General features: G+C 39.1%; 1 protein-coding gene across 1 annotated transcript in view; it reads left to right on the top strand.

Moving 5' to 3' along the window:
* The window catches only part of GPR133 (G protein-coupled receptor 133), a 155469-nt gene extending 139496 nt beyond the window's left edge, over positions 1-15973 (top strand). The window contains exons 22-25 of the mRNA XM_010581733.1: positions 10426-10552; positions 11778-11819; positions 14595-14687; positions 15382-15973. Of these exons, the coding sequence (XP_010580035.1) occupies positions 10426-10552; positions 11778-11819; positions 14595-14687; positions 15382-15477 (358 nt within the window). The 3' untranslated portion in view covers positions 15478-15973. The remainder of the gene's footprint in view (positions 1-10425; positions 10553-11777; positions 11820-14594; positions 14688-15381) is intronic.
* The last annotated feature ends 713 nt before the right edge of the window (positions 15974-16686 follow it).

The raw sequence follows: 16686 nt of genomic DNA, 5'->3' as shown, positions 1-16686 counted from the left end.
AAGCGAACAATATGAGGTCCTTTTCATAACTTCTCTAATTTGACAATCCCTCTTTATTAGCACTGGGCCTGTCATCTTGGTTTACCGCCGGGAAAGCAAAGATTTTCACCGCATGATATAATAACTATAAAAAGGATTCAGATGGCTGTAAATAGCACAATAAGACTAATTTTCAGTATATTGTTTCAAGATGACTTGCAGAGATTTAGCCAATTAAAAATAGTAAGTGTTGGGCTAATGTAGATTCATGCCTCACACAGACATTATACCTTGGGATAGTCTATACAGAAAGCTGTCATGAGCTGGAAGAAGTCCTGAATTGGGAGCTTTGAAAATGGATAAAACAATGGAGACTGTAGTGGAAGAAATAATTAGGTGCAAATGTTGGAGAAAAGAAGTAGGTGACATCTAGCCTGGTCCATCTGGCACCCACAGGCAGGATCTAGCCCTTTGGGACATTTTCATTGCCTTGTCCTTGGAAGAGACAGGTAATGAGTTTTCTGGGAATAAGCTGTTGTAACAGATTCCTTCTCCTGGGCTGACTCCAAAGCAGAGCTAGGCACTAGGTCCCCGTCAGAAGAAGGGGGGAGTCTGAAGGAACATCTGTTTTCACATATGCAGTGCATCCAGAGCAGCCAAGGTTAGATTGTCCTATTAATATGTTGCTCCTATAACTAACTTTATGGTCATATTTGGCAACTAATTATTTAGTACCTTTGTCTGGTCTAGGAACAGAAATAATACCATAACCGTTTTGAACCCAGGACTAGCTCATGGCTAACTGTATATGGATAAAACCAAATCCTCCTCCATAGTTTTTGTTGTCTTGTGAGAAAAAAATGCTGCTCTTTTCTTTGGTGCTTGCTCTGTAAGGTGTAAACTGAAAAAAACAAGAGGACTCTTCCACCTTTGGAAACAAACCAACGCTTAATAATAGCATGCTATATAAAAAGACCTGACCCTTTAGAACATTGTAATTTATTTTCTTTTTAAAACAACAAATTAATCCCTCCAGACTTCCCAGTCAATCTGCTTTCGTGACACTATTAAAGAACCCCTGAAGTGGAAGGGGGTAATATTTTCTTGTCTTTTTTCCCCCTCTTACGTCCTTTAAAGTAATTCCAGAATCAGCTTTTAAGGGAGAACCAAACACTGTGAGAAATAGGGAAGTGAACAGTTTGTGTCCAAGAAATCCATAGATCTCCACTATTCTAAGGAACAGGGCTTGTTCTTTTCCTTTTTCTTTTACGTTGCTTTCATTTTCCACATGGTTTTCTGAGAATGTGATTATGTTGGCTTCTCGCCGTGGTCGTCAATAGCAACTGCTGGGAAATTTATTCTGTCACCCGTTACTGGAGTCTCCCAAAAAACTTTTTCAGCAGCCACATTTTTTGGAATTCCAAAAAATTTAACATGTGACTGCAACAAATGGTCAACCCTTTAGTCTACCTGCATTTTAATGAAGTGCACCATTGATTGTGAATTTATTATAAAGGATTGTACGCAATAGGATTGTATCATTGCTCACCTATGATGGTACGCAGCAGATCTTAACTGATCATGTATCTGGAAATATTTATACTGCATGTTCTTTTAGAGGTTGCTATGGGAAAAGAGAAAACATATTCTGTTACATTGGGGCTGTTCCTGAGGTTCAAGTGATGCTTCAATAGAAGCAGAGCATGAAAAGAAACAGAGAGACACAGTGTTTTGATGATCAAAGCATAAATACACAACAAGACTATTCACTAGCAAAAGCTCCCAATCACCTCTTAAAAACAACAACTTCACTAACAGCAGAGAAGCTTTTGGGTGTCTTTTGGGAATGAATTCACGTACAACTGGGTATCCTGCGGTACAAAGCCTTTCAGTGCAGGTACTATACCTCCTCTTCCAAACTCAATTATTAATAGTCCTTGGTTAGATGTGGGACATTCTTCTACTGCGAGAATAAGCTGCTGTTATTTTCTTTGACGACTCAATGGCAAAGTTCAGTGGAAAATTAACTCTAACCTTGGGCTTGGGGATTGAGAAGCAGAGAAAGCTGTCTCAGCAGCAGTGCAATGAGAGAGTTAGTGTCAAAAAATGTTGGAGAAAGGAATTTTAGAAAGAGAATGGAAAAATCCCACTGAAAATTCAGTTCCCCTGGGAAAACTGTAACTACAGAAAATGCAGCTTTCAAGGAAATTACATTTTAATTCTTTATATTCTTTTAATAGCTTGCATTACAGACAAGGAGAAGGACAAGTTTTAGTTAAGTACTCACTACTTTCTTTAGGATTAGGTTTTTTTCCTTTTGTAGTTTTAGGATCAAGAAGTGATGGAGGTGACATGGGACTTGATCTGTGGGATGCCTTAGCAAGGCATGGATTCCTAAATCCCTGGTTAGGTGCTGAAGTCAAAAGTTAATGCTGCTAGCCCCTGGAATTGCCTTCTCAACATTAAAATTCTTAAGGTACCCCCATTTCTGGTCATGGCCATTATTTTGTCAGGCTTGATGGGGGTTTGAAAGGAGACTTGGATTTCAGTCCCTGCTCCACTGAATATTTAATATAAAATAAGAAATGTTAATAAAGCAAGGATTAGGTAGGACTTTTCTCTCTCAGGAGAGTGCCTTACGACTAATCTGTGGAGTACATCTTCTCTCTCTGACCCACCGAATATTTAATTATTTAAGGTACGTTGCACAGGTTCAATAAGCAAGAATGAACATCAAGCAGGGAGTCAAAATGCTCTTCTGGAAAAAAGGGAACAGCAATCCCTTAGGCAGAAGAGTGATTTGAGCCCAGACCCCCTATACTCTGGGCAAATGTTGTATCTACTAAAGGCAGCTGTAGCTTTTTGGGAAGACTTATGAGAAGTGGCACTGCTTTGGCAGCATCTGCCTTCTTGTGAGGGTCTGTGGTGAGAAGGCTGGGTATTGTACACTGAGCATAACAGAAAAGGAGTAATGCCACTCCCTTTCCCACTCACATGATAAAAATCAATCTGAATTTAGTTGCTGTTGCAGCATAGATTTTTTTTTTTTTCATAACTACAATACTTTTGACTAGCAGCATCTTCCCTGGATTATAAATGGCACCCACTGGAAAGCAATGATCTGAAATGTCTGCAAGTATTTCTTATTCAGCTTCACAATGTCACTTCGAAGGGGCAAATAACATTTGGGAAAATGGGAAATGGCATCTGCAGTTACCAGTGAGTTTGTGGGGTTTTTGGGGTTTTGTTTTGTTTTGTTTTGGGTTTTTTTTGTAATTTATTATAGTTGTGCCTAGAAATCACCCAAGATTAGGCTAGGAATGGTGTACATGCTAATTAAAAGACATTCCTTGTGCCATCAGCCTTATTGTCTATATAACCAAGACAAAGTGTAGGAGGAGAAAAAGGTGCATGTATATTTGCAGGAGTTCATGAGCTACTGCTCAGTGGCAGGAGCATAATTAAAATCCATGTCTGTCTTTTCTGAGACAAGAGCTCTACTCCTTAGATCAAGATGTCTAGCAGAGATCAGAGTCATTTCATTTTGAAAAAAAAAAACCCAAACACCTACTCTCAACATCACTTACATGCAATGTACGGAGTAAATTGGTTGCTAAGTTAGAAGGGGTCCTGAGGGATTTGACTTTCAAGCCTGTGCTTCGGCTACTCTGCTGAGCTTCTTCTACCACCCACAATGCATTACTCTACCGCGACTTGGTTGGTTTTTATTGAGGAGTGGAAGGGATCGTGATCCTGTAGACTCCAAATGATATCAGTGGCTTTGGACTAGCCCTGAAGACTGCTGTGTATGTTTTCATTGCTGTTCACTGCCTAGTTCACTAAAAAAGATGAGTCGTTATTAGTATTCTTCCATTTGTCTTTTTGATGTCAGTGGCAACTCACCACCTAAATAGCTTAGTATTGGTTTTGCTCCTTGGAGAATCAGGTAACAAAGTGAGCAGCAGCCCACAGCACTCCTGAATGCCATGGTCAGAAGAACTGCCGTTCCTCAGACGCCAGCAGGAATGAAAGCCTGAGTGCTGGTCAGAAGGCGTAGACAAGGTGTTTGTTGGAAGCACTGCTGAACTTGAATGAAAAACATTTTCATTTGTAGGCAGAATTGCTGCTTGTGTTTTCCAGCAGCTCTCCAGCTTCCAGCTTAGAGGTTAGTGAACACTACTTGTAACAAATGGGAAACTGAAGCTAAATTCAACTTGTCCTAGCATTAGTCTGAAATGTTAGTTATTGCGTTTGGGGTGTTTATTTTTTGTATAAAGTACAAAGGATATTGCTGACAGTGGCTAGTGAAGAATTTAAGAAACAAGAGAGAAATTTCAGTTAAAAGGTCTATTTGTCAAGGTGACAATTTTGCTGAATTGCTGTGAAGGATTTTTGCTTTTTTTAGACAGTGTTTCCTCCAATTATTACATAATATTGGCTTATGGGTCTGAATTTAGTTCTTACTTCAGCAGGCATCCTGACAGAAAAGTGGATGTCAGAAGCCTCAAAAGGGTTAGTGCTCCATATATAACCAATAAAATTGATGTGTGAATTAGGGGTCCCCTTCACAGAAGTAATAAAGTTTTCTTTCTGCAAGCAGTGAAATTTCTTTCTTGTAGCTGTCAGTGTAGTCGTTCTGCATCAGTGTAAGATATCGACAGTGTGCTCAGGGCAATAGCAGAAAAGGGCAGAGATTAAATAAATGGAAGGGAGTAATCTCAGCTGAGTAGAGCCATTCGAAACCAATTGCAAATATAATAAAACTATAAGGCCCAACCCTGCTCTTGGAAAAATGTTCCTAGTAACTTCAGTAACAGTGCAATGATTTTATATGGTGTTGATAATGAAAATACATCTCAGAGGTGCCGAAACCTGTACTTCTTGCACACTGGGACTTCAATACGGCTATGATAATTATCCAACTCAGAAAACTTCCCTTCCTCTGCTGATTGATTAGTGCACACTTCAGGATCTCAGCTGGTGTAAAACACTAACAGTCTGTCTCTGACTGAGCAAGATACACAGAAAATATCAAAATCCTGCACTGAAGTGAATGCTAAAACAAAAGCAACCAAACAAAGCCAGTTGAAGAAATTTGGAGTGGAAGATTTCTGGTGAGCAAGGTTTACTTCTCAGGAATTAGAATTAAACTGCAAGAACAGGAAAAGGGAAGAAAAATACTTTTTACAACAGGAGATTCAAAGGGTGAGTACATGTTAAGTGGACAGCTTGATTAACAATGAAAAAAAGAACGCTGTTCTTGCAAGAAGAAAAATTTCCTAAGGATTTTCAAAGGACTCCACACTGTCCCCCCCGACAATGGGATTCATACACAAGCGCTCAGGTGAGTGGGACGATATATGAATTTATAAGGACCAGCAACATCTGCAGAGTAGCCTCTACAGATCTGATGGCAGAGGATGTGGCACTGTGCGGTACTAATTCATTGCTGCTTGCTTTTTGCAATGACCAACCATGCAAACCTGAATGAAACCAAGTCATGCCAAAGTGGTTCTTGGTGAGTGGTGCTTCAGATGTCTCTGCAGCCCAGCTGAAGAGATTGCTAGTGTTGGGGCAGCGTGAGAAACAACCCTGACAGTAGACTGAATTGATAGATAGGCTATGTACAGCTAGTAATATCCCAAAGGCTATTCCAATTTAATCAGACTCGAGATATTTTTGTATTTTCCAGAAGTTGTTTAAGTAATAGCAGGTACATACTTTAAAAAAAATATGTTGGCAAAAGGAAACAATAGAAAGGAGAAAAGAAAACTTTTGTGCTGGTTTTGCTTTGTTCCTAATTAATTAATTCCAGGACTGATCATTCAGTGTGTATAGGATGCAGAGAGACAAAGAGCTCACCAAAATTAATGCTATTAGACTGCAGAAGAGTAACAATATCTGAGCTTTTAAAAGTGTATGTGAGAAACAGGCTGTTGGGTTGCTTTAATTTCAAAGGCCAGAGCATAAGAAGGGGCACGCAGGAGAAATTTAGAGGGTCCTTCATAAGGCAGTGGCCATTCTATTTTCTGACACATTAGGATGCAAGGACAAGGAAAGATCTTAGCAAGGTTTATGAAGTCCTGGTGGGGCTGGACCTTAATATCTGCAAAGACTTGCTCCTGCCCTAAAGTATTGCTTCTTCATGTCACCAATTTCATAGACAATATAAAGTTCAAGCTATAGTAGTGTCTTTTTTTTTAAGTCATGAAGTATTCCTTCTCCAAAAACAACATATATTTGATTATGCTTTATATCTTAGTGTACTAGAACTAATCTACTAAAATATTCACGTAGCAAAGAAAAATGGGAATAAAAAAAAGTAAAGTATGTGTAGTGTGTCGGAATTAATGTGCCTAGTGGAACATTAACTTTTGTATTTCTAAGATTTTTTAACCTTACCACCTTAATGGTGTTCTGACGCAGCATTTTACATTTAGTATTTTTCTTTTTTAAAGTTCAAAGACAAAATAAAATAAGGATGGGAAGGGGAGGGGTGAGTGGAATAAAATAAAAGAGGACCAGGAATAATAGAGCTGAGTCCTTTGCTCAGTGAGTAAAGCCCATAAACACCTTGAACTAATAATTTCATAGGATGAAATTCAGAGCACACAAGCATAGAAAGCTATGCAATAATTAGGCAAAAAAAAAAAGACTTAATGGGATTTAAGTGATACATATGCAGAGCTGACCCTTAGATAGTCTTAAATGAATTTCACCCTCACATGGCTGCTCTTCTAAATGGATGTGCATGAATCATTAATACATTTGCATGAAAAATCCCACGTCTGTATTTTGTTTTCATTTTTAGCTATGTATTTCTGCTGCACATGTGCTGAAGCCTGTGCTTAAGAATGAGCAGTCTTTATTAATACATGATTTTTAAAAATATATCAGGCATTTGTGATGTTAAAGGCTCCTGAAAATCCAAACTGTAAGAATGATTTTGAAAACATTGAAATTGAGTACCTAACTCTATTCTGCCCCCAACTACAAATTACAGATGAACCTTTTTATGCTCTGCCTCAAAAAGAAATAACAAAAACTTATTTTTTGGCAACAAACCAGCTGGGGAAAATTACATTCCAAACTGCAAATTTTATAAAAACTGAGAGCGTGAGAACAAAAGAGAAAAAGAAAAAAGGGTTGTTTGTAATGAGGACAGTTTTACAAGTGTAGCTGTGTTGGGCATACTAATGACCTCCTGCATCAGGTTAGAGAGGACATCTAAACCATCATGGAATCTGAATGTGCCTAATCCATCTTCCAGGTGTTCGTGTATCCTGCCCCCCAGTCTGCCCCGAGCCTTGCACAGATGCATTTTCCTGAAGGCACAAGGGCTCTGTAGGATTATACAGGTCTTTCTGCACAAAGCTGATTGCAAGAGGTGGTCTGCTGGCTACTCCCCAGTGGAGCATGTCTTATGTTAGAGTTAAGGTGATGAACTTTAATCTTAACAGAGAAAAAACCCCAAAGCATCCTTGATTCCTGAAAATAAACTTGTATCTGTTGTTTTAAAATTGTATCTTTTACAATGCATTTTTTTAATTAAATAGGAGAGCTCAAGCTTTAAGGTATTCCTTCATTTTCTGGCTGAACAAACTCTTTGCAGAATTAAATTCAATTGTGCAGAAATATTCATGGCCAAGGACATAAAGATATGAATCAAAACAGAAAAAAAGAAAAAAAAAGAAAAGAAAGATTCCAGATTCTTCCCCACCCCAGATTTCCCTATAAACCTGAAGCCTATGCAGTTCTTCAACACACACTTTTAATCAAGGATATAACGAAGTGTGTGCTCAGGTCACTGAAATGAACAAGATGTATTGTCTCTAAGTTTAATTAAAAGATTTCTTCATTGAATTGTGTTGTACAAAATTCTCATTTATTTTATGTTTGTTGTAATTACAAGTGGTCTCTTGTCATGCAGCTCTATGCACTTCTTTCCTGAACCTATACTTTAATCTGTACAAGGGGGTAAAAGGCATAGGTAGGACATTAATCTCCCTAAAACAGCTTTCTCGATTGCATAGGTTTCCAGCTAAATAGAAATCCGCTAATTTCTGAAAAAATGTAGCTCTACTGAGCATGGACTGACCTTTAGTTTCTCACTACCCCTGTTCCCTTTACTGCCCTCTTGGCTTCTTCATCTATAATTGTACCATAGACTAAATCCACTGAAATATTTTAAACACATATTTAATTGTAAGCATGTGCTTAAATCCCGCAGGCCGCAACAGGAGTTAAGTAAGTGTTTATAAGTGCTGTGGTAGGTGGGGATTAGATCTGCCTTGTTGGTTCAGGATATTTCAAATGTGGACAGGTCCCTTCTGTGTGCTTTCTGTCTTGTACCACCAAAATTGTACTCCACTGCCCAGGAGGAAGAGTTTGTCCTCTGCCAGCTGTCACTGAAAATGTGGTGCCTGGGTGTGCAAGGGTTTGACGTCTATTCATCTTTGACAGGCAAAATTGTACTGGGCTGTCGAGTTAGTAGTGCTTTGACAGCAAGAATGTTTTCTCCTGTGGGATTCACGGGGGTTTTTGAGTGGTTACAGAGTGGAAAGACATCATGAATGCTTTTGGGTTGCCCAGTGCTGTGAACTAGATGTATAGCACTTACTGGGAAAAAGTGAGTGCTGACTTATTAACTCCATTATTGGTCACCTGGCCCAGCTCTATTTTACACCTGCCTTTACCTAGTCAAATTGATGTGAAAATGAGCTGTAGAGGTGTTTATTGTTTTAATCAAAAAGCCAGATGGATTAGGCTAAGAACAGAAGGACTGCCATCTCGGATTAAACCAGATGGGCTGGGGATCCATCCAACCCTGTATCCCCACTATAAAGGTCAAACAGAGTGATTCTTCTCTGAGTACATACTCCTACCTTTCAGCACACAAAAGACTAGGGACTTCCTGCACAAGTGGCTGCATCTGAATTGCCACATTCAACAATCCACAACAGAACTATCTTCCGTGAATTTATACGATCCTTTTTTAGATGTCCACAGCATCCTGTGGCAAGGACTTCCATAGAGTGATCCGGTTGTCTTCCTATTTTTTCTGTGATTACACTAGAAACGCTCTGTAGGGTTCTTACTACGATACTCTTGAAGTCAATATTAGAGGCTATATGCAGACACAAAAGTACAATTCTTTAGAGCAATTCATTAGCATGAATCAGAGATGATGCTCTGAGGGCTTCATAAGGAGAAGACGATTGTGTGGAATAAGCAATAATCTTTGTGAGTTAAATTTCGTCAGTTGTGCCGGTCTTTCTTGGAAGTGGCTGAGTGGTATTCAGTTGCAGAGAGAGATATTAGCAATGTTTACATCAAAGCAGAAAACAGATTTAATTATTGCCCATACCTCTTCTATGGGGTCCTGAGTGCTCTGTGAAGTTTGTCTGCCCTTAATTCCTGTTGCAGATGAAGGAAATAAGCTCCTTGTAGAAGGTTCTTTGGTGTTTAATGTAGAAGACTATGAATACACTGAGGAGACCTAACTGCGATCTTACAATTCTAAACGCAATGCCTTTGTTTTCTCTGTGGTTCCCTTTGTTTACTCTTTATATAAAATCTGGTACACAGAATTCAGCTGCTGCAGAAAGCTTTCCATGATCATTTAATTCTCTGGTATACTACAATTTCCTTCTGTCTTCTGCTATAACAAACATCCTATACATAAGTCATTAAGGCAAAACGAAAAATCCCTCTTATTTTCTCAGTGCTATTAGCTTTTCAGCTGTCATACCACCTTTTATTGAAATTCTGCCAAGTCCTCCAAGCTAAGCAGAGTGAACGTATATCAGTAGGGACCTCCAAGAAACACATGCTATTTCAATATTTGACATACGTTTCTCTAAATCAACGCTGAACAAAGCAGAATAATACCAGCGTGTTAGAGGATTTGCATTTGGCAGAGGTACATCACGTTTGTTCCCATCTGTGGTGATTAAAAATCCCAAGTCACTTTCTATAAGAGAAATACTGTGTTGTCTTGACTCAACTGTGGTGCTGAGCAAATGTATTTTGGATGTACTATATAGTGGGTTTAGTTTTTCCATGTGATGCTGCATTTGTTCTCAGTTTCTGCCCTCTGTTTTTGACTCTCACATTTGACTCCTCACTGACAAAACGATACTTCACTGTAAGCTGAAGATATGACTGCAGTAGTTATATGACCATCTCTCCATCTCTTCCCCTGCACCCTCAGTTACTGACTCTCAATCTATATTTATCCCACATGATACCAAAGTTCTGTTATCCCCATTTTTATAGATAAGGAATGAGTAATTAAGAGACTTGCCCATTAAAAGAATTTTATGGTGAAGAGAGTCTCACACACACTGCCTTGCTGCCAGGACATAATTGATAAACTCCCTGGTGTGGGGGATGAAATTTATTTAACTGTCTCATCACATTTCCTATTTTCGTTTTCTCTTTCAGACTAACAGCTAAAGCCGTTGCTGTTCTCTTACCAATCTTGGGAAGCTCATGGATCTTTGGGATTTTGTCTGTCAATGCCCACGCATTAGTATTTCAGTATATATTTGCTGTTTTCAATTCACTACAAGTAAGTACCTGGTGGGAAAGTTTATGGCTACTGAACTGCTGCTGAGATCCAATAAATGGATCATAAGTAATGTTTTCACAGGCTTGTGTTTATTGGATTTTTTCTATGTTCCTTCCTCTATCTTTTAAGTCTGTGCTGACCATACAGTGCTGGCAATTATTTAGTCTCTGTATGAACAGAACTTTTATCCCACTCCTTAGTGTTTCCGGTAGCAATAATTAAATAAATGAGACAGTAAGCTTGAGAAATGAAATTCATTCTTCCAGCATCATGCACCACAGCCAAGATTCTTCAGCAGAGATACCAGAACAGTTTTTCAGTGTCAGTTTGAGGCTTCATTACTGAGACTAAATGAAAGCGAAGAGAAGTCTGTGGGAAAGGTGCATCATAAGGAGAAAAGTGGAGCTATTCTGCATGCTGCACATGACTCTTGCATGCAGGCAACTAGACCCTCGTCTTCTTAATACACCAATCCAGAAAAATAGCTCTGTCCAAGAAGGAATGTAAGCATCTGCTTAGCCTTAAGCAGACATTTCAGTAGAGGCATAAATCTATGGGTGTGTTATTATTCTTTCCTGAATAGTGGTTACAAAGCGGAAGGAAAAATGAGCTCCTGTAAATCCTTTTTTGTCTCAGGAACAAATAGCCCTATGGTCACAAAAAGAACAGAGTTCTCCCCATAAGCTGATAAGAAAAGTTCCAATTTTCATCCAAAATAAAAACAGGTTTGGCTGAATACTCCCCAGAAGAAAATAAAATTATTTTGGGAGGGAAAGGGGGTGGGACCTTTTCACTTTCCATTGGACAAAAACCCCAAAGATAGCAAAATTCTGTTGTGTTAAGAGCTTCCTTTTCTACTGTGAAAAATATTGATCTGGTGTTTCCCAAAGAGCATCTCCCTCTGCCTTTATCTTTGCAAGCACAGACAAAAAGTTCTCTTGTTGTCATGAAAACAGAATTCCCGCTTCTTTTCAGTCAGATTTCTCCTTTAGCACCCCAAAGTTTAGGAGGTGCTGTTTTACAAGAAAAGGTCCAGACAAGCCTCATAGCAACCTAATGCTGCAAGTTTCTCCAGTTTAACATGGGGCACAGTTTGGCCTAGTCTTCAATATTTATAGATCTTCAGCTACTCGATACCTGCTTTATACAGTACTGTAAGAAATACATTATTGCATTTCATTCTTCACAGTCAGTTTTCACCCTTCTCCCTTTTATCTGTTTTCAGGGATTTTTCATGTTCCTGTTTCACTGTCTTCTGAATTCAGAGGTAAGTGACCAAATGGTGTTAACAAATTTGGTGTTGCCAAATTCAAGTCACGCGAGTGTAAAACAAGAAAAGGCTTTCCCCATTATTGTTGCCTGCTATGCCGCTGATTTCTTTTTTCTTTCAATTAATACATGACTGTTAGAGGCTTTGTGACTTGTGGCATTTTGACCCATGCTTGACATTTATTTTATTTAACATAAGAAAGGTTTAAAAACAAGAAAAAGATAAGAGAAGGCAGCTCAAGACTAAGCCCCTCCTGAGGGCTGGAGGGGCTGGGCAGGGCATGGGCTGTGCTGCTAAAGGAGGGTGCTGAAATGTTGGGAGCAGGACTTACTCTGGCAGTCCCTGTTGGGGGGCCTCTGGCTTTGTTACATCTGCAGTTCCAGAGAGGAAAATAAATATTATTTTCAGCAAAACATACTTTTGGATGTCGCTCATGCAGTCCTTAATGGGAAACGAAACAGAGTAGAACCTATTCCAGGTATTTTTCTTGGCAGGAAGTTCAGGTTTTCGTAGCAGACCAAGAGGCATCTTTTTGCATTAAGGCTGTCTCAGAGCAACTGGGGTAAAGCCAAGGCAAGGCTGATGTAAATGGGGCTTGTGGAGACCATCTCTGCTGGGCCTGGATCTTGCAGCACCCTCTCCTCCTACGGCAGATAGCAGAAAATGCTTAGCAACATGTATTACTGATAACAAAAGTTTCTTAGGAAAACCATTTCCAGCATGCTGGTGGAGGGTACTGCTCAGTGAATACCCACATAGCTTTGATTCTCCTGCAGCTCTTTCTTCTGGATGCTGTTAAGTAGCTCTGCTCCATAGCCTGCTGCTTCTTCCTATGCAACAATAGCACTCCAGCTCTTCTGTGGAGATGTTATTATTTATTGATATTTGCCAACCTATTCAGTCTCAGAGCATTGATATGAACCTTGCTACAATCAGTTTGGAGAGTCAGGACTGACTATGAAATTCTTGATCTTTATTGAAATCAACTAAAGTTAAGGAGGCAGGTTAAAGGTAAGGAGGAAAGGTATTTCTTTATTCTATCCTCCCCCAGGCTTAGAAAGCTTTCTTCCTGCTGTCAAACTTCAAATGTCTTACATCAAATACAGATATTTGAATTGCTGCCATTTTTCCAGGAACCTCATGAGAAATTAAATTCAGAAACTTTTCTGAATTTGTGTTGCCAAAAACCAGTTCATATATAGCTAATATGAACTGTCATTTTTTAAGAGCAGGTCTTATTGGCTTCATCGTATGCTATGCATATCTAAAATACTTCTTCAGCTAAACTGTGAGAATTCTTCTTGAGAATTTTGTTCTTACCATAAAACTCAGATACTGTAAAGAGAAACCTGCAGATATTTCCAAGTGATTGGGTAAAAAAAAGAGATCTTTATTCCTAGTGCGGCTGGACAAGAAACGCACACACGTTATAAAGAAGCACAGGAGAATGGGTCTGATGGGGAGCTGAGCAGCCTCTCCCGCGTCACACGTCCAGTGCACCAGTGTCACCCCTGACAGCTCGGTCATCGAAGCCCCTTGACTTCTTTCAGCAATTTGGCTCTGTGCCTCAGTAGCCTCACTACTGCCACTCCTAAATTGTAGTTTTCATCTTTCTTACTGCAGTCTGATCTTCTTGTTTCCTGTTTTAGCTACTATATGTATAAAGAGTAGATAATTCCCTTCCTCTCCAAAGGAAAGGGAAGACTTAAGACATACTCTCTCTTCCCCCAGTCTCCTCTTTTGATTAAACAACCTGAGCTTCTTGTAACATGTGTTTGCTTGACCTGTGATCACCCTCACTGCTCTCTTCAGGGATGTCTCCAGCTGGTCCCTGTTTTTCCTGGGATGCTGGACCCAGTACTGTTGCTGAGGCCATGACAGTGTAGAACAGGGAGGAAAGATTACTTTCAGAAAGATTTTTCAGACTATGCTCCTCCTGACAAGACGTTCTTTATCACAACATCGTAACGCTGGTCAATCACTTCCAGCCAGTAGTCCTTGATAAATCTCCCCTACTTGTCTAAAGAACGATTGTCTCACCATCTTTTCTTTATGCAGCTGATTATTTTCACCTTGCTGCAGAATCTTCCTACATCTATAGGAAAGTTCATCCAGCATCTTGAAATAATTTCAGTTTTCAAAAGGCTGGCAGCTGGCTTAAGTCCTCGTGGCATCTGGACACCATCAGGGCTGCATCAGCTCCAGGGCGAGCCTGCCCAAATCGGGGAGCTTGCGGTCCAGCCTGGGTGTGCTGGTTTTGGCTGGTGTGCTGGGGTTAAACCACGACACTGGGGCTACATATTTAGTTAGAAAATGTGAAAGTGAGCTGCTGAAAATCAATATAGTGGCACTTTATGAAATTGTTCAAACCAGAACTGCAAATACTGGGGAGGTATGCTTATATGCCCTGCAATTTGGGTTTTTCTGCTTTTATTATTTTTTGTCTTTAACATGATGAATGCTAATACAGTCATACCTTGGACATCTAGGACGATGGGATAACCCAAATAACATGAAAATGAAATGAGAAACAAGTGAGGTTATACAATGCTTCCTATTTAAAGTATGGGTACTTGAAAAGTAAAGTTAAATTTTAAAATGAAACCATAAATATAAAGAAAAATGTGGGAGTGGATTGTTTGCTGTCTTTTAATACAGTGACGTTAATGTGGAGGAAGGATAATGGGGAAATGATTGTAAGCTACATGTGTGAAAATAAACACAACTTTTTCAAAAGGAATCTTCTATCTGGTTTCATTTTTTTCCCCAAAGGTTAGAGCTGCCTTTAAGCACAAAACCAAGGTCTGGTCCCTTACCAGTAGTTCGACTCGCAACATCAATGTGAAACCTTTCAATTCAGACATTGTAAGTATTCCTCCTTTTTCTTTTTCTTTTTTTTTTCCCCCTATTGTACTTGATAGTGTTCCACATTAAATTCTGTTAGAAAGAACAGGACACAAGAAGGCACCTAAGTATTTTTAGTACCTAACCTAACGTATGGTATAGACAGGCGGAATGAGCAAGTATTAAGTTGGAGCTACAATATCTGTTTTGAAAGCAAAGGACAAAATTCTGCCTTCTGGTAAATTATCAAATAAAGGTAAACAAAGGTTTATGAACTCTGGAGTATGGTTCAATGAGACTATTCTCACCAATTGTAATGGACTTCATATTATGCATTCAAGCAGCATTTTGGCAATGTATTTGTCTGATGATGATAGCTTTTTGATAGGGCACTTTTACATTTAAGCCCGAGGAATAAACTCTTAAATAAGTCAACACGTGAATATGCTTTTCTAGCTCTCCTTAAATTGTCTTGAGGCAAAAGGCATTTGTTTTTTATAAAGAACCAGACTTCTGAAGTGATAGGTGTTATTAAGTGATCGCTGCCAATCACCTTAGATCCTGGCAATAACTGTTTAAAAATCCTTTATGGCATATGCTCTCAAGACTCTGACAATGCTGTAATGTGAATAGATGTTTTCAAGCTTTTATTTCATCCAGACGAGTGATTTAGCAAAAGAAATAAATCTATTTTCAATATTATTTTGTTTTCCAGATGACTGGGAACAGGCCAGGCACAACCCCCACAAAACTGAACACCTGGGATAAAAGCACCAATTCAGCCAACCGCATTGATTTATCAGCAGTCTGACAGCAATACCAGCTTCTTGGTGCAAATCAAGCCATACATTCAGGAGCTCTGACACAGTGTACACCAGTTTTTTCTCACTGTTAATACCAGTAGAAAACTGCTTTTTTAATCACTGCCTAATAAATTGGAAGTTGCCATATTGTTTTGTTGAGTAAATAGCCCTCATCTGCTTGCCTTCAAAAAAACTGTAACACATTCTACCACCTGGCTATTAGCAATATCTGTAAAAATAACTAGCACAAATATACACTGGATGGTTTTGTCAGCAATGATGAAAACACTAGGTACGCAAAAAGGGCTTATTGCTATCTGAATCATTCCAGCTCCCAGAACAGAGGAAAGGCAACATACCTCTGGAAAGATGGATTTTTATGCTCTAAAATGAAATGCTTCCCATTGTGATGTTGTAATGGGGCTATTCTGGTCTTGCTGTGCACTTTCAGTTTACATTTATTACCTTACAGAATCCAATTATCGAAGTGAAGCTTATTCAAAATACATAGTGTGGTGATTAATTCAAATGCTACAAGGAAGCCAGGACTTGAGGGAGAAGCAGGCTCCAGCTACTCAGCTCCCAGCATGGGCGTGGAATTAGCAAAGCTAATATATACGTATATCTCTATGCTCATAAAAGCATATGTAACGTAATACTTCTATACATGGCCTATCAGTATTTTAGATATTCCTGTTTACATCATATCTATAAAAGGCAGAAGAGGCTAAGGTTGTCCTATAGCAGTCCACAGCATTTCTATCGCTGATTTGTGTCTGCTGACATATTGCAATACAAAGTATTTGTATTGCTTTGCCTGAAGCTTTTGGATGCAATCAACAACTGTCCATCAAATGCATTTGACAGATGCACTGTAGCTTTTGGAAATCAAAACCTGGCACTGTGACTTATCTTTCTCCTTTTACTGGTCAAATCGAGACACTGAATTCCAACCACAAAAAGTAACACAATGATATACTGTGAAGACAGCCAGACTACAAATAAGCCTAAGTATTGTTACCTACAGACATCTTTTAAATAGGTCTCTGCAGAGTCTTTTGTGGTTTTAAATTCTGCTCAGCACTTAATAGCTTCTGCTTTAGTACTGCTATGAAGTATCTTTAAGGAGAAAAAAACACTGTAATTTTTCTTTTGACCAGTGTTTTGTAGGTTCTCAGAAGTGATGTTTGGAGCACAAGGGGATGCAATCTCAGCTG

The sequence above is a fragment of the Haliaeetus leucocephalus genome, unplaced genomic scaffold, assembly GCF_000737465.1.
Source record: "Haliaeetus leucocephalus isolate CR32 unplaced genomic scaffold, Haliaeetus_leucocephalus-4.0 Scaffold802, whole genome shotgun sequence".
Lineage (NCBI taxonomy): Eukaryota > Metazoa > Chordata > Aves > Accipitriformes > Accipitridae > Haliaeetus > Haliaeetus leucocephalus.
This window is presented reverse-complemented; position numbering and strand designations above follow the sequence as displayed.